Source organism: Mustelus asterias, chromosome 14 (assembly GCF_964213995.1).
Source record: "Mustelus asterias chromosome 14, sMusAst1.hap1.1, whole genome shotgun sequence".
Classification (NCBI taxonomy): Eukaryota; Metazoa; Chordata; class Chondrichthyes; order Carcharhiniformes; family Triakidae; genus Mustelus; species Mustelus asterias.
This window is the reverse complement of record NC_135814.1, coordinates 56,383,703-56,401,508: the sequence shown is the minus strand read 5'-3', so window position 1 is coordinate 56,401,508 and position 17,806 is coordinate 56,383,703. Positions and strand designations below refer to the sequence as shown.

The window sequence follows — 17,806 nt, the reverse complement described above, 5'->3', positions numbered from 1 at the left end:
CCTTGAATCGGTTTGCTGGTTTCACTAAACACTTGAGGGTACTTGTCAATCACATCATCTGGTATTGTGAATTTTGCTTCAACATGAAAAATTCATTCCAATTTAACTTGAGTGCTGCTAACCAATTTCTTCCTAACAAGGCTGATTTTTCACCTTTCAGCACACAGATGGGCAATTTTGCATATTGCTCATTGTATGTGACCAGAACCGATACACTTCCAATTACGGGAATTTTCTCTCCTCGCTAACTGATGTGGACTCAACTTTTCACGATACAGCAACTCGGGAATTGCACTGACTGTCAATCTTTATGTTTATAGAAGCTTGATCCAAGACTACTTGGATCATGATGCCCTGTGAAATTCCATTGGATGTCCTAATGCTTCAGTTCATGTGGATCTCAACCAATCCCTCATCAACCTATTCCTGTTCAATAACAATATTAAATGATTGCTGCTTCCTCCAGCCAAAGACTTCTCTATTTACTATATTGTGGCATGCCTTAGCAAGATGACCCTCCTTCTTGCAGCTGTAGCACTCTGCCTTCACAAATATACAATTCTGTACTCCTTGGAAGCACCCGGGTCAGGACTTTGTTGTACCATTGCTATTATTAATTGCTGTCATTGGGGCCTTCTGCATATCATCTGCAGCTCATTTGCTTCAGCACATGACTGACAGTCCTTAACCTTAACTTCTCTTGAGTCACATTCCATGTCCATGGACAATGCTGTACAGCAGCTGCTATTTCAAAAGTTAACTTTGGCAATGTCATCAACTTATTGCACATGTGCTCACATTTTAAACTGCAAACAAATCTGCTCCACAGAATGCTGCCTTGGTATTCACCAAAATTACAATGAATGGACAGCTGATTTCTTTCCCCATACCAATAGCTTTCTGCAATTTCCAATGGTTTGGGTTAGAGTGCTTTTAAGCTTACTCAAAATATCCAATAATGTCATGTCTTTTGGCTTTGCTAGGGCGAGCATTTCATACCCTTTGGGGCTGCTTCTGTCAAAAATATCACAATTTTCCTTTCCCCCACTGCCTGGTTCACAGGTGGATTATCAAGATCTTCAAGGATATGGCCATCAGTGAAAAACACCTCCAACCACTCCACGTTAGCACTGAAAGACTCTTGGTCATGGCTGCCCTCTCCATTAATGCAGCCATCTTGGAAGATCAGTCCACCTATGAACAACACACTTTTGTGTTTTTAAAAACATTTTTAAAACTATTTATCACAGAAAGAACACTCGCAAGTTCTTCAGCTGGTTAGATGGAAAGTTCTCTAACCCAAATTTGTTTGGCTAAAAAATCCGTGACCCCATCTCTTCGTAAAATTTGTCATATTTTTAAATACAAACTCATTCATGCGAACAACATAGCCATTGGCAACAAAAAACTAGTTTAATCCTATTTTCACTTTCATACATACATATGTGACCACAAGAGGGCACTGTTAACATTGATAAGGAGAACCAATGATTGTAACTAAATTGAATTTCAATAAATCACATGAGATTATTACACAAAATTAGGACTCATGGGATTGGAAGTAATATATTGGCCAATTCCAGGTTTGAGGATTGCTTAGAAACAAACAGACCATTTGTGATTGGCAGGCTATAACAAGTGCATACCCCAAGGATCAGTGCTTGGGCCTCAGCTATTTACAATTCATATCAGTGACTTAGATGAGAGGACCGAGGGTAACATATCAAGTTTCCTGATGATACAAAGTTAGCTGGGAATGTAAGCTATGAGGAGGATGTAAGGAGGCTGCAAAGGGCTATAGACAGCTTGCGTGAGGGGGCAGGAACCTGGCAGATGGAATATAATGTGGATAATTCTGGAATTAGGAGCAGGAATAGGCTATTTGGTCCTTTGAGGCAGCTATGCCATTTAATAAAATTTTGGCCTATCTGCTTTTTTTAAAATTCCATATTCGAATTTCCACATGTTATCCGATTTTTTAGGAAAAATGGAAATGCAGCATATTTTTTAAATGGTGCAAGACTGAAATATTTTAGTAGTCTGTAGTAATTCATCTCCTGACTCTCCAAAGCCTGTCCACCATCTACAAAGCACAAGTCAGAAGTGTGTGATGATATTTAAGTCAGAAGTCTGTGAGGAATATTGCTTAAATTGGAAATGATAGATTAGCAGTTAAGAATTGTATCCTGTCATGTTTAAGTATTTAATTGGTAAAAGGTGAGCTAATTAATTTGTTATATTTAAACTATTGTTAAAAATAAAGTTTGTTTTGATAAAAGCTTCCAAGTGTGTCAATAGAATCACACTGAGAGTGAAACACCTTATCCTCACATTAATGCCAAAATAAAAAAAATAGTTGGGGTCTGGTTCAACTTCATACCCTGGGGTTTCTGATCTGGTCCCTAACAAGTGTGATAGAATATTCTCTACTTGCCTGGATGAGTGCAGCTCCATACCACCCAGGTCAAAGCAGTCCCTTGATTCACACCCCATCCAGCACCTTCGACATTCACTCCATCTACCACAACATACAATGGCAGCAGTGTGTACCATCTAAAAGATGTACTGCAGCATCTCGCCAACACTCCTTAGATAGCACCTTCCAAATATGAATCCTCCACCACCAAGAGGGACAAAGGCAGCAGATACATGAGAACCTGCAAGTTCTCCTCCAAGCCACCCACCATCCTGACTTGGAATTATTTCACTGTTCCTTCACAAGTCGCTAGGCTAAAATCCTGGAACTCCCTCCCTGACAGCATTGTGGGTGTTCATACACCACTGAGACTTCAGTTCAAGAAGGTGGCTTATGACCACCTTCTCAAGGACAATTAAAGATGGGCACTAAATGCTGGCTTAGCCAGTGACATCCACATCCCTTGAAAGAATTTTTTAAAAATGACCTGGGTCTCCTTAAACATGAATCACAAGGTTAACATGCAATTACAGGAGGTAGTTAGGAAGGCCAATTGTATGTTAATCTTTATTACAAAGAGATTGGAGTGTAAGAATCAAAAAGCCTTACTGCAATTATAAAAGGCCTGGAGTACCATGTACAGTTTTGGTTTTCCTATCTAAGGAAGGATATGATTGCCCTAGAGGGAGTGCAATGAATGTTCATTGGACTGATTCCTGGGTGAGAGGTTTGTCCAATGAAGAGAGATCGAGTAAACTAGGCCTATATTCCCTATAATTTAGAAGAATGTGAGGTGATCTAAATGAAACATAAATTTCTTAAGGGACTTGACAAAGTAGAACATCCTGGCAGAATGTTCCCTCTGGTTGGGGAGTCTTGAATTTGAGTCACAGTCTCAGAATAAGAAGTTGACCATTTAGAACTGAGATGAGGAGAAATTTCACCATTCGAAGAGTTGTGAATCTTTGGAATCTCTACCCCAGAGGGCTATGGATGCTCAGTCATTGAGTATATTCAAGGTATGGATTGATAGATTTTTGGATACAAAGGGAATCAGGATTGGAGATAGTGTGGGAAAGATGGAATTGATGTAGAAGATCTGCAAAAAGCAGGGCCAAAGGACAAAACATCCTACTTCTATTTTTTATGTTCTTATTATCTTATGCATCAAAGATCACCATGATAGTACATGTGATTGAAGCAATTGCCTTATTGTTCAACATGTGGCTAATGTGTTATTATCATGGTTATGTCTGCAGCATGGTCTGATATGCTCTTTCACAGAAGGATGTTGTGAGAAGTAATTAGAAAAATGGAAAAACAAAATAGATTTTCTTTTATATTGATAGATATTGAATGTAATACAAGAATATGATTATTATATTGAACTGAATATCTGTTTTGTATTGATTTGTTTAATTGGGATCCTAGATGGTGAGAAAGCAGACATTTCAGTAAATATTTATGAAGATATAAATATTATCACCGGTGCACTTAAACTGTACTTCAGAGATTTGCCCATTCCACTTATCACATATGATGCTTACCCAAAATTTATTGAAGCTGCACGTGAGTATATTATTTTATTTAAATCAAATAGTCATGTTATTGAGTTATGTGCATTTAAAATCTATATATTGTTAAAATTGGTATGTCGTGGCATTTGTCAATAACTTGAGTTTATAAGTTGTAATTGATGGGACAATTGAGGAACAGTGGAGGACTTTCAAAGCGATTTTTCACAGTGCTCAGCAAAAGTATATACCAGTGATAAGGAAGGACTGTAGAAAAAGAGATAATCAGCCATGGATATCTAAGGAAATAGAGGGTATCAAATTGAAAGAAAATGCATACAAAGTGGCAAAGATTCGTGGGAAACTAGAGGATTGGGAAATCTTTAAAGGTCAACAGAAAGCCACAAAAAAGCTATAAAGAAAAGTAAGATGGATTATGAGTAAACTAGCTCAGAATATAAAAACAGATAGCAGAAGTTTCTACAAATATATAAAATGAAAAAGAGTGGTTAAAGTAAACATTGGTCCTTCAGAGGATGAGAAGGGAGATGTAATACCTGAAAATGAGAAAATGGCTGAGGCATTGAACAGGTATTTTGTATCGGTCTTCACAGTGGAAGACACAAATAACATGCCAAAAATTGATGACAGGAAGGCTATGGCAGGTGAGGACCTAAAAACTATCATTATCATGAAAGAGGTAGTGTTGGGCAAGCTAATGGGGCTAAAGGTAGACAAGTCTTTGGCCTTAATGGAATGCATCCCAGGGAACTAAAAGAGATGGTCGGGGAAATAGCAAATGCATTAGTGATAATTTACCAAAATTCGCTGGACTCTGGGGTGATTCCCGCAGATTGGAAAACAGCAAATGTGATGCCACTGTTTAAAAAAGGAGGTAGACAAAAGGCGGATAACTATAGGCCAGTTAGCTTAACTTCTGTAGTAGGGAAAATGCTTGAATCTAACATCAAGCAAGAAATAGCGAGACATCTGGATATAAATTGTCCCATTGGTAAGACACAGCGTGGATTCATGAAGGGCAGGTCATGTTTAACTAATTTGGTGGAATTTTTTGAGAACATTACATACGCAGTGGACAATGGGGAACCTGTGGATGTGGTGTATCTGGATTTCCAGAAGGCATTTAACAAGGTGCCGCACCAAAGACTGCTGCATAAAATAAAGGTGCACAGTGTTACGGGTAATGTATTAGCACGGATAGAGGATTGGTTAACTAACAGAAAGCAAAGAATAGGGGTAAATGGGTGTTTTTCTGGTTGGCGATCAGTGGCTAATGGTGTGCCTCAGGGATCAGTGTTGGGACCGCAATTGTTTACGATTTACATAGATGATTTGGAGTTGGGGACCAAGTGCGGTGTGTCAAAATTTGCTGATGACACTAAGATGAGTGGCAGAGCAAAGTGTGCAGAGGATGCTGAAAGTCTGCAAAGGAATATAGATAGTCTAAGTGAGTGGGCAAGGGTCTGGCAGATGGAGTACAGTGTTGGTAAATGTGAGATCATCCATTTTGGTAGGAATAACAACAAAATTGACTATTATTTAAATGGTAAAAAATGGCAGCATGCTGCTGTGCAGAGGGACCTAGGTGTCCTTGTGCAAGAATAACAAGGAGTTGGTTTGCAGGTGTAACAGGTAATTAAGAAGTCAAATGGAATTTTGTCCTTCATTGCTAGAGGGGTGGAGTTTAAAAACAGCGAGGTTATGTTGCAGCTGTATAAGGTGCTGGCGAGGCCACACCTGGAGTACTGTGTACAGTTTTGGTCTCCTTATTTGAGAAAACATATACTGGCACTGGAGGAGGTGCAAAGGAGATTCACTAGGTTGATTCCGGAGTTGAGAGGGTTGGCTTATGAGGAGAGACTGAGTAGACTGAGGCTATACTCATTGGAATTCAGAAGAATGAGGGGAGATCTTATAGAAACATATAAGATTATGAAGGGAATAGATAAGATAGAAACAGGGAAGTTGTTTCCACTGGTGGGTGAAACTAGAACTAGGGGACATGGCCTCAAAATAAGGGGGAGCAGTTAGGACTGAGTTGAGGAGGAACTTCTTCACACACACGGTTGTGAATCTGTGGAATTCCCTGCCCAGTGAAGCAGTTGAGGCTACCTCATTGAATGTTTTTAAGGCAAGGATAGATAAATTTTTGAACAGTAAAGGAATTAAGGGCTATGGTGAGTGGAACTGAGTCCACAAAAAGATCAGCCATGATCTTATTGAATGGCGGAGCAGGCTCGAGGGGCCAGATGGCCTACTCCTGCTCCTAGTTCTTATGTTCTTATATTGCCTGTGGTGTCTTTTAAGTAAAGCTCCAATATTGTTTTCAAATATGCAGAGTCATATATTTGTCACACTTTCCAGTCACAAAAGCCTGTGACTATAATTATCTTTATTTAGAGTTAGTTTGCAGCCTATCTATGGTTTCACACATTGGCCACCTAATTGCTCAATACCAGTTGAAGGAAAGCTGGAACGGATTCCCATCTAAGGGATTGTCATGTTCTGTTTACACCTGTTTTCTGACTCTAACAGAAGGTTTCTTCTGATTGGCCCCACTAAGTGTCTATGGATCAACTTTCATACAACGTGAATTGGAGGAATGCTCAGACACTCTAAGCACAATTTTCCCATCCAGACCGTAGCAAGTTTTGTGGCAGGTGGGGTCGAAGAATTTGGAGTGAGGCCAAAAATCAAAAACGCACCGTCAGTAAAATGGTTTGTAATTTTCCGCTTACCACTTTCTTGGTGGGTGGATGGCAGGTCGGGTTCCCTGCTGATCCATGGCGACAACCCCACTGGCATGCATTACCATCTCATGAATGCGCATTAAAAACACTACTCACTGGAATCACGAAACCCCTTCCAACTATATGCAACGTTAACAGGAAATCAGATCGATATAAAACACATGTGGATACAAGTGGCATGCAAAAGGTGGTCTTCACTTTGCACATGGCTTAGAGGTGAATGCATCATCTGGAGCCTGCCTCCAGGAACTGGTGGGGTTATAGGCTTGCTCCCTCACTGTTGCTAGGGAGGGTGTTCTCCAGAGGCTCATAGATAGGGAAAGAACCTAGACAGAGACCAGCATTGCGACTGGGGGATGTGGGGGGAATGAGGAAAGGAGACATGGGGACAGTGGACAAGGTAGAGTTAGCGGAGGGAGGGGAAGCAGTGATAGGCAGAGGTGTCAGGAGGTGGGGCGGGGGAATGATAGCAGGCAGATGGGAGATCAGGGGAGCTGGAGCCCAACATAAAAGACAGGAATGCAGACACAGTAGGGGGAGGAATAGGAACAGAACTGTATGAATTGGAGGAGCATTATGCATACTCAGAAATACAAGAGGGGTTGTGTTAATTTGGCATATGAGGGGAAGACGCACAATGACTCAGAGAGGTGGGGGAGGCAAAGGAGTGCACACAAGGGAGGGGTTGCATTAGAGACTCATGGAAGGTGGGGAGAGGAGGCTCACTGTGTTGTCAACAGTTAGGAAGGAATGGGAGAGCAAACATAAAGACATAGTCCCTTCTCTGGGGCTAAGTATTCAGGGTGCCAGAGTGAGGTCAGTCCTGGGGCTTTGTGGGCTATGCTAGAGGAAAATGCATGGCACACACATTGTATTCCTGCTCCAGGGAGGGGCAGTGGCTAGAACCATAGAAAATTACAGCTCAGAAACAGGCCTTTTGGCCCTTCTTGTCTGTGCCGAACCATTTTATGCCTAGTCCCACTGACCTGCACTTGGACCATATCCCTCCACACCCCTCTCATCCATGAACCCGTCCAAGTTTTTCTTAAATGTTAAAAGCATTTACCACTTTATCCGGCAGCCCATTCCACACTCCCACCACTCTCTTGTGTGCACAATTGAGAAAAGGCACAGCTTGATGTTCAGGGTGATGTCAAGGTCTTAATGGCTATGGTTAGCCATTAAGACCCTGTAAAATTAAAGTGCATGGGATTTGGCGTAATGTATTGAGATGGATGGAAAACTGGTTGGCAGACAGGAAACAAAGAGTAGAAACAAACAGGTATTTTTCCAAGTGGCAGGTAGTGACTAGTGGGGTTCTGCAGGGATCAGTACTGGGATCCCAGCTATTCACAATGTATATTGATGAAGAAACATGAGGAAGATGCAGAGATGCTTCAGTGTGATTTGGACAAGTTAAGTGAGTGGGAAAATAGATGGCAGATTCAGTATAATACGGATAAATGTGAAGTTATGAACTTTGGTAGCAAAAACAGGAAAGTAGATTTTCTGAATGGTTATAGTTTGAGAGAGAGGAATGTGCAATGAGACCGGAGTGTCCTTGTACACCGGTCACTGAAAGTGAGCATGCAGGTGCAGCAGAGGGTGAAAAAGGCAAAAGGTATGTTGGCCTTCATAGCAAGAGAATTCAAGTACAGGAGCAGGGATGTCTTGCCGCAGTTATACAGGGCTTTGGTGAGTACACACCTGGAATATTGTGTGTTGTTTTGGTCTCTTATCTAAGGAAAGATGTTCTTGCTATAGGGGGAGTGCAGCGAAGGTTTACCAGACTGATTCTTGGGATAGTGGGATTGACGTATGAGGAGAGATTGAGTCATTTAGGATTGTATTCGCTGGAGTTCAGAAGAATGAGGGTGAATCTATCAGAAACCTGTAAAATTCTTACAGGACTAGACAGGATAGAAGCAGGAAGGATGTTCTCGATGGCAGGGTAGTCCAGAACCAGTGGTCACAGTCTGAGGATACAGTGTAAACTACTTAGGACTGAGATGAGGAGAGATTTCTTCACCCAGAGAGTGGTGAGCCTGTGGAATTCTCTACCACAGAAAGCAGTTGAGGCTAAAACATTGTTTGTTTTCAGGAAGGAGTTCAATATAGCTCTTGGGGCTAAAGGAATCAAAGGATATGGGGAGGAAAAGTGGGAACAGGATACTGAGTTGGATGATCAGCCATGGTCATAATGAATGACAGAGCAGCCTCGAAGGGCCGAAAGATTGACTCCTGCTCCTATTTTCTGTGTTTCTATGTTAATGTCGCTGGCCTCGGTATGGTTTTGCCTTGTAATGAGCTGCAGAAGGGATAGTCAAAGTGAGGGGAGGCATCTGCAAACTGTAAAGGGGGAATAAGTAATACAGGGGGAGGGGGTATGTGAAACTTTCCTGGGGGAGAGGTGACCTTTGTATGTGACCGTGTATGCAGCCTCAAGATGGGGTGGGGTGAGGTGCATAGTGGACATTGGGACATCAACAGTTATGGATTCAGGTGGGAGGATTGGAATATCCACAGCAATGACACTTGCATCTAGGATTTTTGGGGGGCCTGGAAAATAATGGGAGGCATCTTTACCTGAACACCATGGAATTCCAGGAAGATTGGAGGTATAGTGACAAGCACAGAGTATCAAAGCTGGTCTTGAAGTCATACCTGAGTACCATCATCTTGTAAAGCCCATTTAAAGATGCAGACAGAAATCAGAACAGCTTCTTCTGCAGTGGTTGATCTCTGGTTACTGCTGCTGATGTCTCTGAGTTTCTCCTTCTTATGCAGATGTTGCTGGCACTGATCATGCTTCCAGTCATGTACTCACAGAACAGGCACTACTCAATCACTCTCTTTTTGGTAACAAATGCTGAAGAGTCGTGTTTCTGTCAGGGGTCATAATTTTCTGAGGAACATGTAATTTTCTCAGAGGTCTGTGTTCAATCACTGTCTGTTCAAGGCATAGCAATAGCTGCTGTCCAATCAACTCTCATGGTTGTTTCATGGCTGCACATCCTGTTCTTTGCTGCTTCCACAGTCCCTAGACTGATACAGGGTTAGCCCTTTTAACCATCAGGCTTTGCTGGCGCCTTTATGAATACCCATCAGGCTATAGTTCCCATGATTCATACATCCTGAGTCACTCTCAGATGCCTCACAGATTCAAGAAACCTCAGCGATTACAAAGCTAGATGCTTGGGGATAAGGAGTACCTGCTCAAACGATGGCTCACGACACCCCTAGATTGTCCTCAAAGTGCCTTGGGCAGAGGTATAATGAAGCACATTGTTCCACACAATCCATAATTGAGCAAACCATTGGCATATTAAAGTTAGGCTTCTGATGTTTTGACCGCTCAGTTGAGGCTCTGCAATACATTTCAGAAAGGGTTCATGAGCAGGCAGAATACAAGATTACGTGTCACTCACTGTGAATGTCAAGAGATGATCTCACCTTCCCCACAGGAGAGATCCCTGTCCACCCCAGCCACTTGGCAGCATCCTCCTCAAATTTGGACAGCTCTTCATTGTGGGGAACTTGGACTGCATGAAGTAAAAAGGAACGTGATGAGAGGAGATGCAACAGGGGTTGAGAAACTTACAAGTCATCTGTGTGTGGTGAGCCCTGTCCAGAAATGGCTGCAGGTGGAGATTGTATAGCATGATAGATGAGATGGTGATGATGTGAAAGCATCCATGAGACAATCAGTGCTGATATGTGTCCCCCACTAATATTGTGTGCAAGCCCTGAAGATTGTAACCCTTTGAGTGCATAATGGCATGATGATAGTGTGATACTGGAGTGAGCTGAAGGTTGACTTGCCTAGCGGAGTGGCTGAGATCATTCATCCTCTTCCTGCACTAGATGGCATTACAAGTGTGGTTGCCAGCTGCATTGACCAGACTTGCTGTTGCCTCCCAAATCGGAGAAGTGAGACTGGTGTGCTTTGGGTAAAGCACATCTGGTGTACTCCATGTCAAGGCAGTCGTGACTAAACCTCAGGCCAGTCTTCTTCTGCTACGCAGACATCTCTACAGGTCTCCAGAAACACAACTGGGCTGGAGAGAATGAAATGTGTGTGCTCAGGTGGCAATTAAATATGGTGCCCAGACCTTCGACCCCATTAGGAACGGTGGGTCAGACAAATCAATTCCCCACCCACAAAGTGATTCAGAGAGATACTTGCATATGCATAATTAATGAGATTCTGAGTGCAAAATCGGGTACAATTTCATGCCACACCACTGAGCAGGAAGTGCACCGCCAAACCCACTCACCACAGCACTTTGTTTCAAAACAGTCCTCAGTTGTTTTCATATTCCACAAGGAACCAGATTTTGTGGTACTAATGACATCAAAACTGTCAGCCTTCACCACCATTACTCCTCTAAAACTGACAGAAACATCTGGAATCCACATTGCCAGTTAACACGGAAATCCAGAAGTTGCTGTTTTACACTTAGTTTTGCTGTAAAAACCCTTGAAAAAGTTATACCTTGTTGATGAGCTGCAAATGGATTTTTAACAGTGCACTAGTTCATAATTATTTCTGAAATTCTCTCTGACTTGGAAAACTAATTTTATATTTGTGTAATGTCAAATTTCGCCATTGTGATATAGGGCAATCGTATTTTTGAAATAATATATTATTTAAAAGCCTGTTTGATACTTCAGTTTCTACTTTAACCCCATATGCATGTCCAATCATTTATTTTGACCTCTGTAGAATTTAATTCAGAATAAAGATTAATCAGTGCACATTATTCCCTGGCCTGCATCTGTCAGTGTGATTGGCTGCTTACCCTACTTGATTACATCGCTGTTGCTGGATGCCTGGAAGATCCCCTTGACTTGGTGCATTCAGTCTGACCTCAGCAAAGGTGAGGTCCACACCACAGAGATAACTAGGTTTCTGTGTTCCTAAGTTCATAAGATATAGGAGCAGAATTAAGCCATTCGAACATGGCTGATATGTTCCTCATCCCCATTTTCCTGCCTTCTCCCCATAACCCTACAACCCATTACAAATTAAAAATCTGTCTAACTCCTCCTTAAATGTACTCACTGTCCCAGCATCCACCATATTTTGGGGTAGCGAATTCCACTGATACACAACCCTTTGGGAGAAATAGTTTCTCCTCAACTCTGTTTTAAATTTGCTACCCCTTATCCTAAGATTATGACACCTCATCTTAGAATGCCCCACAAGGGTAAACATCCACTCCACGTCTACTTTATTCTTATCTTTTATCATCTCGTACACTCAATTTGATCTCCTGTCATTCTTCTAAATTCCAGAGAGTACAGGCCTAAACTGTTCAATCTCTCTTCATACAACAAACCCCTCATCTCTGGAATCAATCTAGTGAACCTCCTCTAAACTGCCTCCAATGCCACTACATCGTTCCTCAAATAAGGGGACCAAAACTGTGCACAATACTCCAGGTGAAGCCTCACCAATGCCAATGTTGCCTAGTTGCAAGAATACTTCCTTACCTTTATATTCTATTCCTTTAGCTGTAAATGCTAACATTCCATTCGCTTTCTCTATTATCTGCTGTACCTGCAGGCTAGCTTTCTGTGACTCATGAACGAGGACACCCAGATCCTCCTGCACCGGAGCACCCCCGAAGTCTCGCCCTATTTAGATAACAAGTCGCCTTCCCATTTTTCCGACCAAAATGCATGACTTCACACTTATCCACGTTAAACTCCATCTGTCACATTTTGGCCCACTCTCCTAACCTATCCAAATCCATTTGTAAGATTCTTATTTCCTCATTGCAACTTATTGTTCCGCCTATTTTGTGTCATCTGCAAATTTGGCTATAGAGCCTTCTATCCTTGTATCCAAGTCATTAATATAGATTGTAAATAGCTGGGGCCGAAGGACCGAACCACGTGGCACCCCACTAGTTATTTTTTGCCAACCATGAAAAAAAACATTTATCTCGACTCTCTGTCTTCTGTCCGTCAGCCAGTCATCTATCCAAGCTAATAAATCATAGAATCATAGAATCCCTACAGAACAGAAAGAGGCCATTCAGCCCATCGAGTCTGCACCGACCACAATCCTACCCAGGCCCTACCCCCATATCCCTACATATTTTACCCACTAATCCCTCTAATCTCAGGACACTAAGGAGCAATTTTAGCATGGCCAATCAATGTAACCCGCACATCTTTGGAGTATTACCCCTAATCCCATGTGATCTAACCTTGTGAATAACCTTTTGTGCGGCACCTTATCAAACGCCTTCCGGAAATCCAGATATACTACATTTACAGGATCCCTATTATCCACTTTGCTTGTTACATCCTCAAAGAACTCTAGCAAATTAGTCAAACATGATTTGCCCTTCATAAAACCATCCTGACTTTGATAGATAGTGTTTTGACTTTCGACACGTCCTGATATTGCTTTCTTGATAATTGATCCTAACACTTTCCCAACAGTAGATGTCCAACTACCTGGTCTGTAATTTCCCACATTTTGCCTCCCTCCCTCTTTGAATAAGGGCTTTATATTAGCATTTTTCCAAAGCATTGGAACCTTTCCTGTGTCCAGGGAATTTTGGAATATTATAACCAATGGACCCACTATCTCCGCCACCACTTCCTTTAATACCCTACGATGTAAGCCTTATCTGCCCTCAATCCCAATAGTTTGCTGAGTATCTTTTCCCTATCGATGTTGGCTGTTCTAAGTTCTACCTTTTCTATTACCTCTGACTTGCCTAAAAAGAACGGTACTAGTGTCCTCCACCGTGAAAACTGAGGCAAAGTATTGATTTAGCATCTCTGCCATTTCAGTGTTGCTCACTATTAACTCTGCGGTTTCATCTTCCAAGGGACCAACATTCACTCTAGCAACTCTTTTATATATCTATCGAAGCTTTTGCTATCCTTCTTGATATTTTGTGCTAGTTTTCTTTCATAATTTACCTTAGCTCTTTTTATTCATTTTTTAGTATCCCTTTGTTTATGTTTGAAAGTTTCCCAATCTTCCAGCCTGCCACTGGCCTTTGCAATATGTTATACCTTAGTTTTTGTCTTTATACTGTCCTTGACCTCCTTGTTTAGCCATGGATGTTTTTTTTACCTCCACCTTACAATCTTTTGTTCCCAATGGGATATATTTTAGTTTTGAGGACTATTTTGAGTAATTCCTTGCACACGGAATGATGTCATGATCTGCCTGTTCTGTCTGTATGCTTTCAGTCAACAATTACTTTGTAGGCTCTAACGCTTTCAGCAAAATGGGGCCTATTATGATTTTCCTTGCACATGTTCGGATGTCATCTTGGAGCTCTAAGGACACTCGTGGCATCCAAAAAACAAACATTAATGAACCCAATTTCTCATCCTTCATTTTTGATATTCTTTTGTTTCTATTCCAGAGATTCCAGAACCTGATGAGAGATTGGAATCAGTTCATGAAGCATTGAAAATGTTGCCACCTGCACACTGTGAAACCTTGAAGTACCTTATGGCTCATTTAAAAAGGTATATCATAACCACCCATATTAATCATTTCTAAGTGAGTGCTATGAAGTTAACTAATATTTTACTTAATCTTTTGATGTGAATATTATTTTTCATTTTTCTTAGAAATATGTCAATTTACAGAATATTGAACATAACTTGTGTTTTTTTATTTTACATGCCTATGCTTTTGTTCTCTTGCACCTCTCACAAAAAATCATGGTATTCCTAGAAAGGGAAAACTGAAAATCCTTTTGATTAGTCTAACAGAAAATGGATAAATGAAAATCACAAGGAGCCAACTGATGTCAAACCAATTTCTCTTTAACCTATAAACAGTTCAGTTAAGAATAGTGATCAACCAAATGACAAATTAAAGACAGTGGAGAGATTGAGAGAGTTGGCAGTGAGGTGCAGTTACTGTACATGTGGAACATGACATGTTTTCGGATTATGTCATCGAGGGCAGCATGTAGATGAGAAAGGGACTAAGGATAAATGGGTGGCACGATAGCACAGTGGTTAACACTGCTGCCACACAGTGCCAGGGATCTGCGTTTGATTCCTAGCTTGGGTCACTGTCTGTGTGGTTCTCCGTCGGTTTCCTACAGGTGCTTCGGTGTCCTCCCACAGTCCGAAAGACGTGCTGGTTAGGTGCATTGGCCATGTTAAATTCTCCCTCAGTGTACCTGAACAGGCGCCAGAGTGTGACGACTAGGGGATTTTCACAGTAACTTCATTGCAGTGTTAATTTAAGCCTACTTGTGATTAGTAAATAAACTTTACTTTACTTTAAATCCTTGGGGACATCAGAGTTAATCATGCAGGAATGGCAAGAGAAATCATTATAGATGATTCTCCGCCTATAATTGGATAGATAAGAATGGAAGTAGGAAACTGTAGTCCCACCCAGCTAGACGACAGAGGACAGATTTGGAGGAGGATAGTTTGGCTAACTGTATCAAAGCTTGCAGACAGGTCAAGGATGAAAGTGATTGTTTACCATGAAAACCCATCACTTAGAATGTCATTTGCTACTTCTATAAGGATCTTCGCAAATGCTCTAAAAGAGACAGAAACCGGATTGGAGGAATTCAGTGAGTTCTGGGCAAGATAGGCACAGATTTCAGAGTGACAAAACATTCTAAGACTTTAGAGAGGAAAAGGCGATTTAAGATGGGGCAGTAGTTTTCCATGATAGAAGTGGTCAAAGGTGGATTTTTTTGAAGAGAGGGACAATTCAAGAAGATTTGAAGGAGAGGCAAGCAGTTCTTGAGGAGAAGGAACTGTTGCTATCAGATAATCAGATATCTTGGGGTGTCAGCAGTTTTGGTGTGAATAGTATCAAGGGAGTAGGAGGTGGCTTTGGTGTTGAACTCAGAAGAGGGCATGATGGGAGGTAAGAGAGAAACTAGAGAAAGATGCAAGTTCAGAGCTGGCCAAGGTAGCCTTAGGAAAAGTTTGATCTGATGGGCTAGGACAGTGGTTCCCAAAGGGTACGGCGCGCCACACTCGTGCGGCGAGAGAGGATGGCAAGTGTGGCGGGAAGATTCAAGGACAATCAAAGAAACATTTAAACATGGATAGATATTTTTCCAAAGTGAGAGCAAGAGCATCAAGTGACGCATTGTTTTATACTTTCTGGATGTCCCATGATCATATTATAAAGTAGTTGTGTTCTATGTTATGAATCAAGCACTGCTAGGAGTTGTTTTTTTTTGTTTTTGAATGTATTTCTTATCAATAAAAAATTTGGTGTGGCACGAGCAAATTTTTATTCCGAAGGTGCGGCCCAGTGAAAAAAGTTTGGGAACCACTGGGCTAGGATAATGGAGAGAAATGGCAAAAGACAGCTGAACAAATGGTCTCAATCTTGGTGAGAATGAAGTCCATAGGTGGAGAAGGATTTAAGATTACAGTTTGTGTTAAAGGGTAGCCAAGATTATCTTTGCGTTCCAGGATATTCCACTTATTGGAAAATGTTGATTAGAATGTTAGATTCTGCCCAAGTTTTATTACATTACCTTAGATGTTCAGGAATGTGTTTCCTTGAACTTTCTTCTCTGACAAGTTCATTTGATAGTTAGCTAAAGGGAGTCAATGGGTAGGATTCTCTGGCCTCTCCGCAGCATCTTTCTTGCGGTGGAAAGTGTTATTGGCTGATGACGGGATCTTCTGGTCCTGCCACTGTCAATGGAATTTTCCTTTGACTCCACCGCACAGTACCTGGAAACCTGCATCGGGGGGGTGCCGTTGACAGGATAAGAAGATCCCACTAGCATGACTAGCCAGAAACTTCTGGCAATATATTTGAGTTTAGAAGGAGGGGGGGGGATCTTATTGAAACTTACAGGATACAACGAGGTCTGGATACTGTGGATGTGGAGAGATGTTTCCACTAATAGGAAAAACTAGAACCAGAGGGCACAACCTCAGGCTAAAGGAACGATCTGTTAAAACAGAGATGAGGAGGAACTTCTTCAGCCAGAGTGATGAATCTGTGGAACTCTTTGCCGCAGAAAGCTGGGGAGGCCACGTCATTGAGTGTCTTTAAGACAGAGATGGATAGGTTCTTGATTAATAAGGGGATCAGGGGTTATGGGGAAAAGGCAGGAGAATGGGGATGAGAAAAATATCAGCCATCATTGAATGACGGAGCAGACGCAATGGGGTGAGTGGCCTAATTCTGCTCCTATGTCTTATGGTCTTACGAGTCCATGACATCACATATTTTGCAAAATTTGTTGAATGTAGCATATATAGTGGACTCTAAGTGACCTTTTCTTGTTTGTTATTTTGTTCTTATGTTTCTAGGTGTATCTTACTTGAGAACTAGACATTTAAAACAAAAGATGGGAAATACTCGATTAATGTTTTGGATGGAAATGATTATATTTAAATGATTCAATACAATTAGATAACTTTTTAATGGGAACACTCCTAAAGAAAGAAAAGTACTTCCATGTAGTGTTCTACACAATTTATTCTTGTTTATAAAGGTGCAGCAACTATAGCAACCTTTCCGATTTTGAGTAAGTTTGGAAAATTGGTCAAAATTAATATGTAGAATTTAATGACAAAAGTACTGAAATCTATTAATGTTCAAATATTATTTGAGTTGTAATTTCATAAATATTACAATTCAGTAGTTTACGAAAATGGATGGTTGTTTTTCCACAGGGTTACTCTCCACGAGAAGGACAACCTGATGAATGCAGAGAATCTTGGAATTGTTTTTGGACCAACTCTAATGCGAGCCCCAGAACAGGACCCCATGGCAGCCTTAAATGACATACGTTATCAAAGACTATTGGTAGAGATGCTTATCCAAAATGAAGATATTTTATTTTGAAACTGTTGGGAGCAGAATTTTACACAGTGATAGGAAGAATGAGTTGTATTATTTTACCCAGGTAGTTGTTTCAGTGAGCAGGTTGAAATGACAGTAATCCTTTGTACTTTTTTATAGTATGCTCAACTTGGACACAATTTTGAGAACTGAAACATCGGGGCCGGACTTGGGTTCTTTAATATGAACTAAAGCTACTGCATGATTTGATCCTTGTTTTTGTCAGGGATATTTGTTGGAAATCAGAAAATGTTGCTGTTTTTTTTAATCA

General features: G+C 41.2%; 1 protein-coding gene across 1 annotated transcript in view; it reads left to right on the top strand.

Annotated features, from left to right (window-relative positions):
- LOC144504051 (N-chimaerin) overlaps positions 1-17,538 on the top strand; it is a 40,840-nt gene extending 23,302 nt beyond the window's left edge. The window contains exons 5-7 of the mRNA XM_078229214.1: positions 3,848-3,985; positions 14,102-14,207; positions 17,367-17,538. Coding sequence (XP_078085340.1) covers positions 3,848-3,985; positions 14,102-14,207; positions 17,367-17,538 — 416 coding nt within the window. The remainder of the gene's footprint in view (positions 1-3,847; positions 3,986-14,101; positions 14,208-17,366) is intronic.
- The last annotated feature ends 268 nt before the right edge of the window (positions 17,539-17,806 follow it).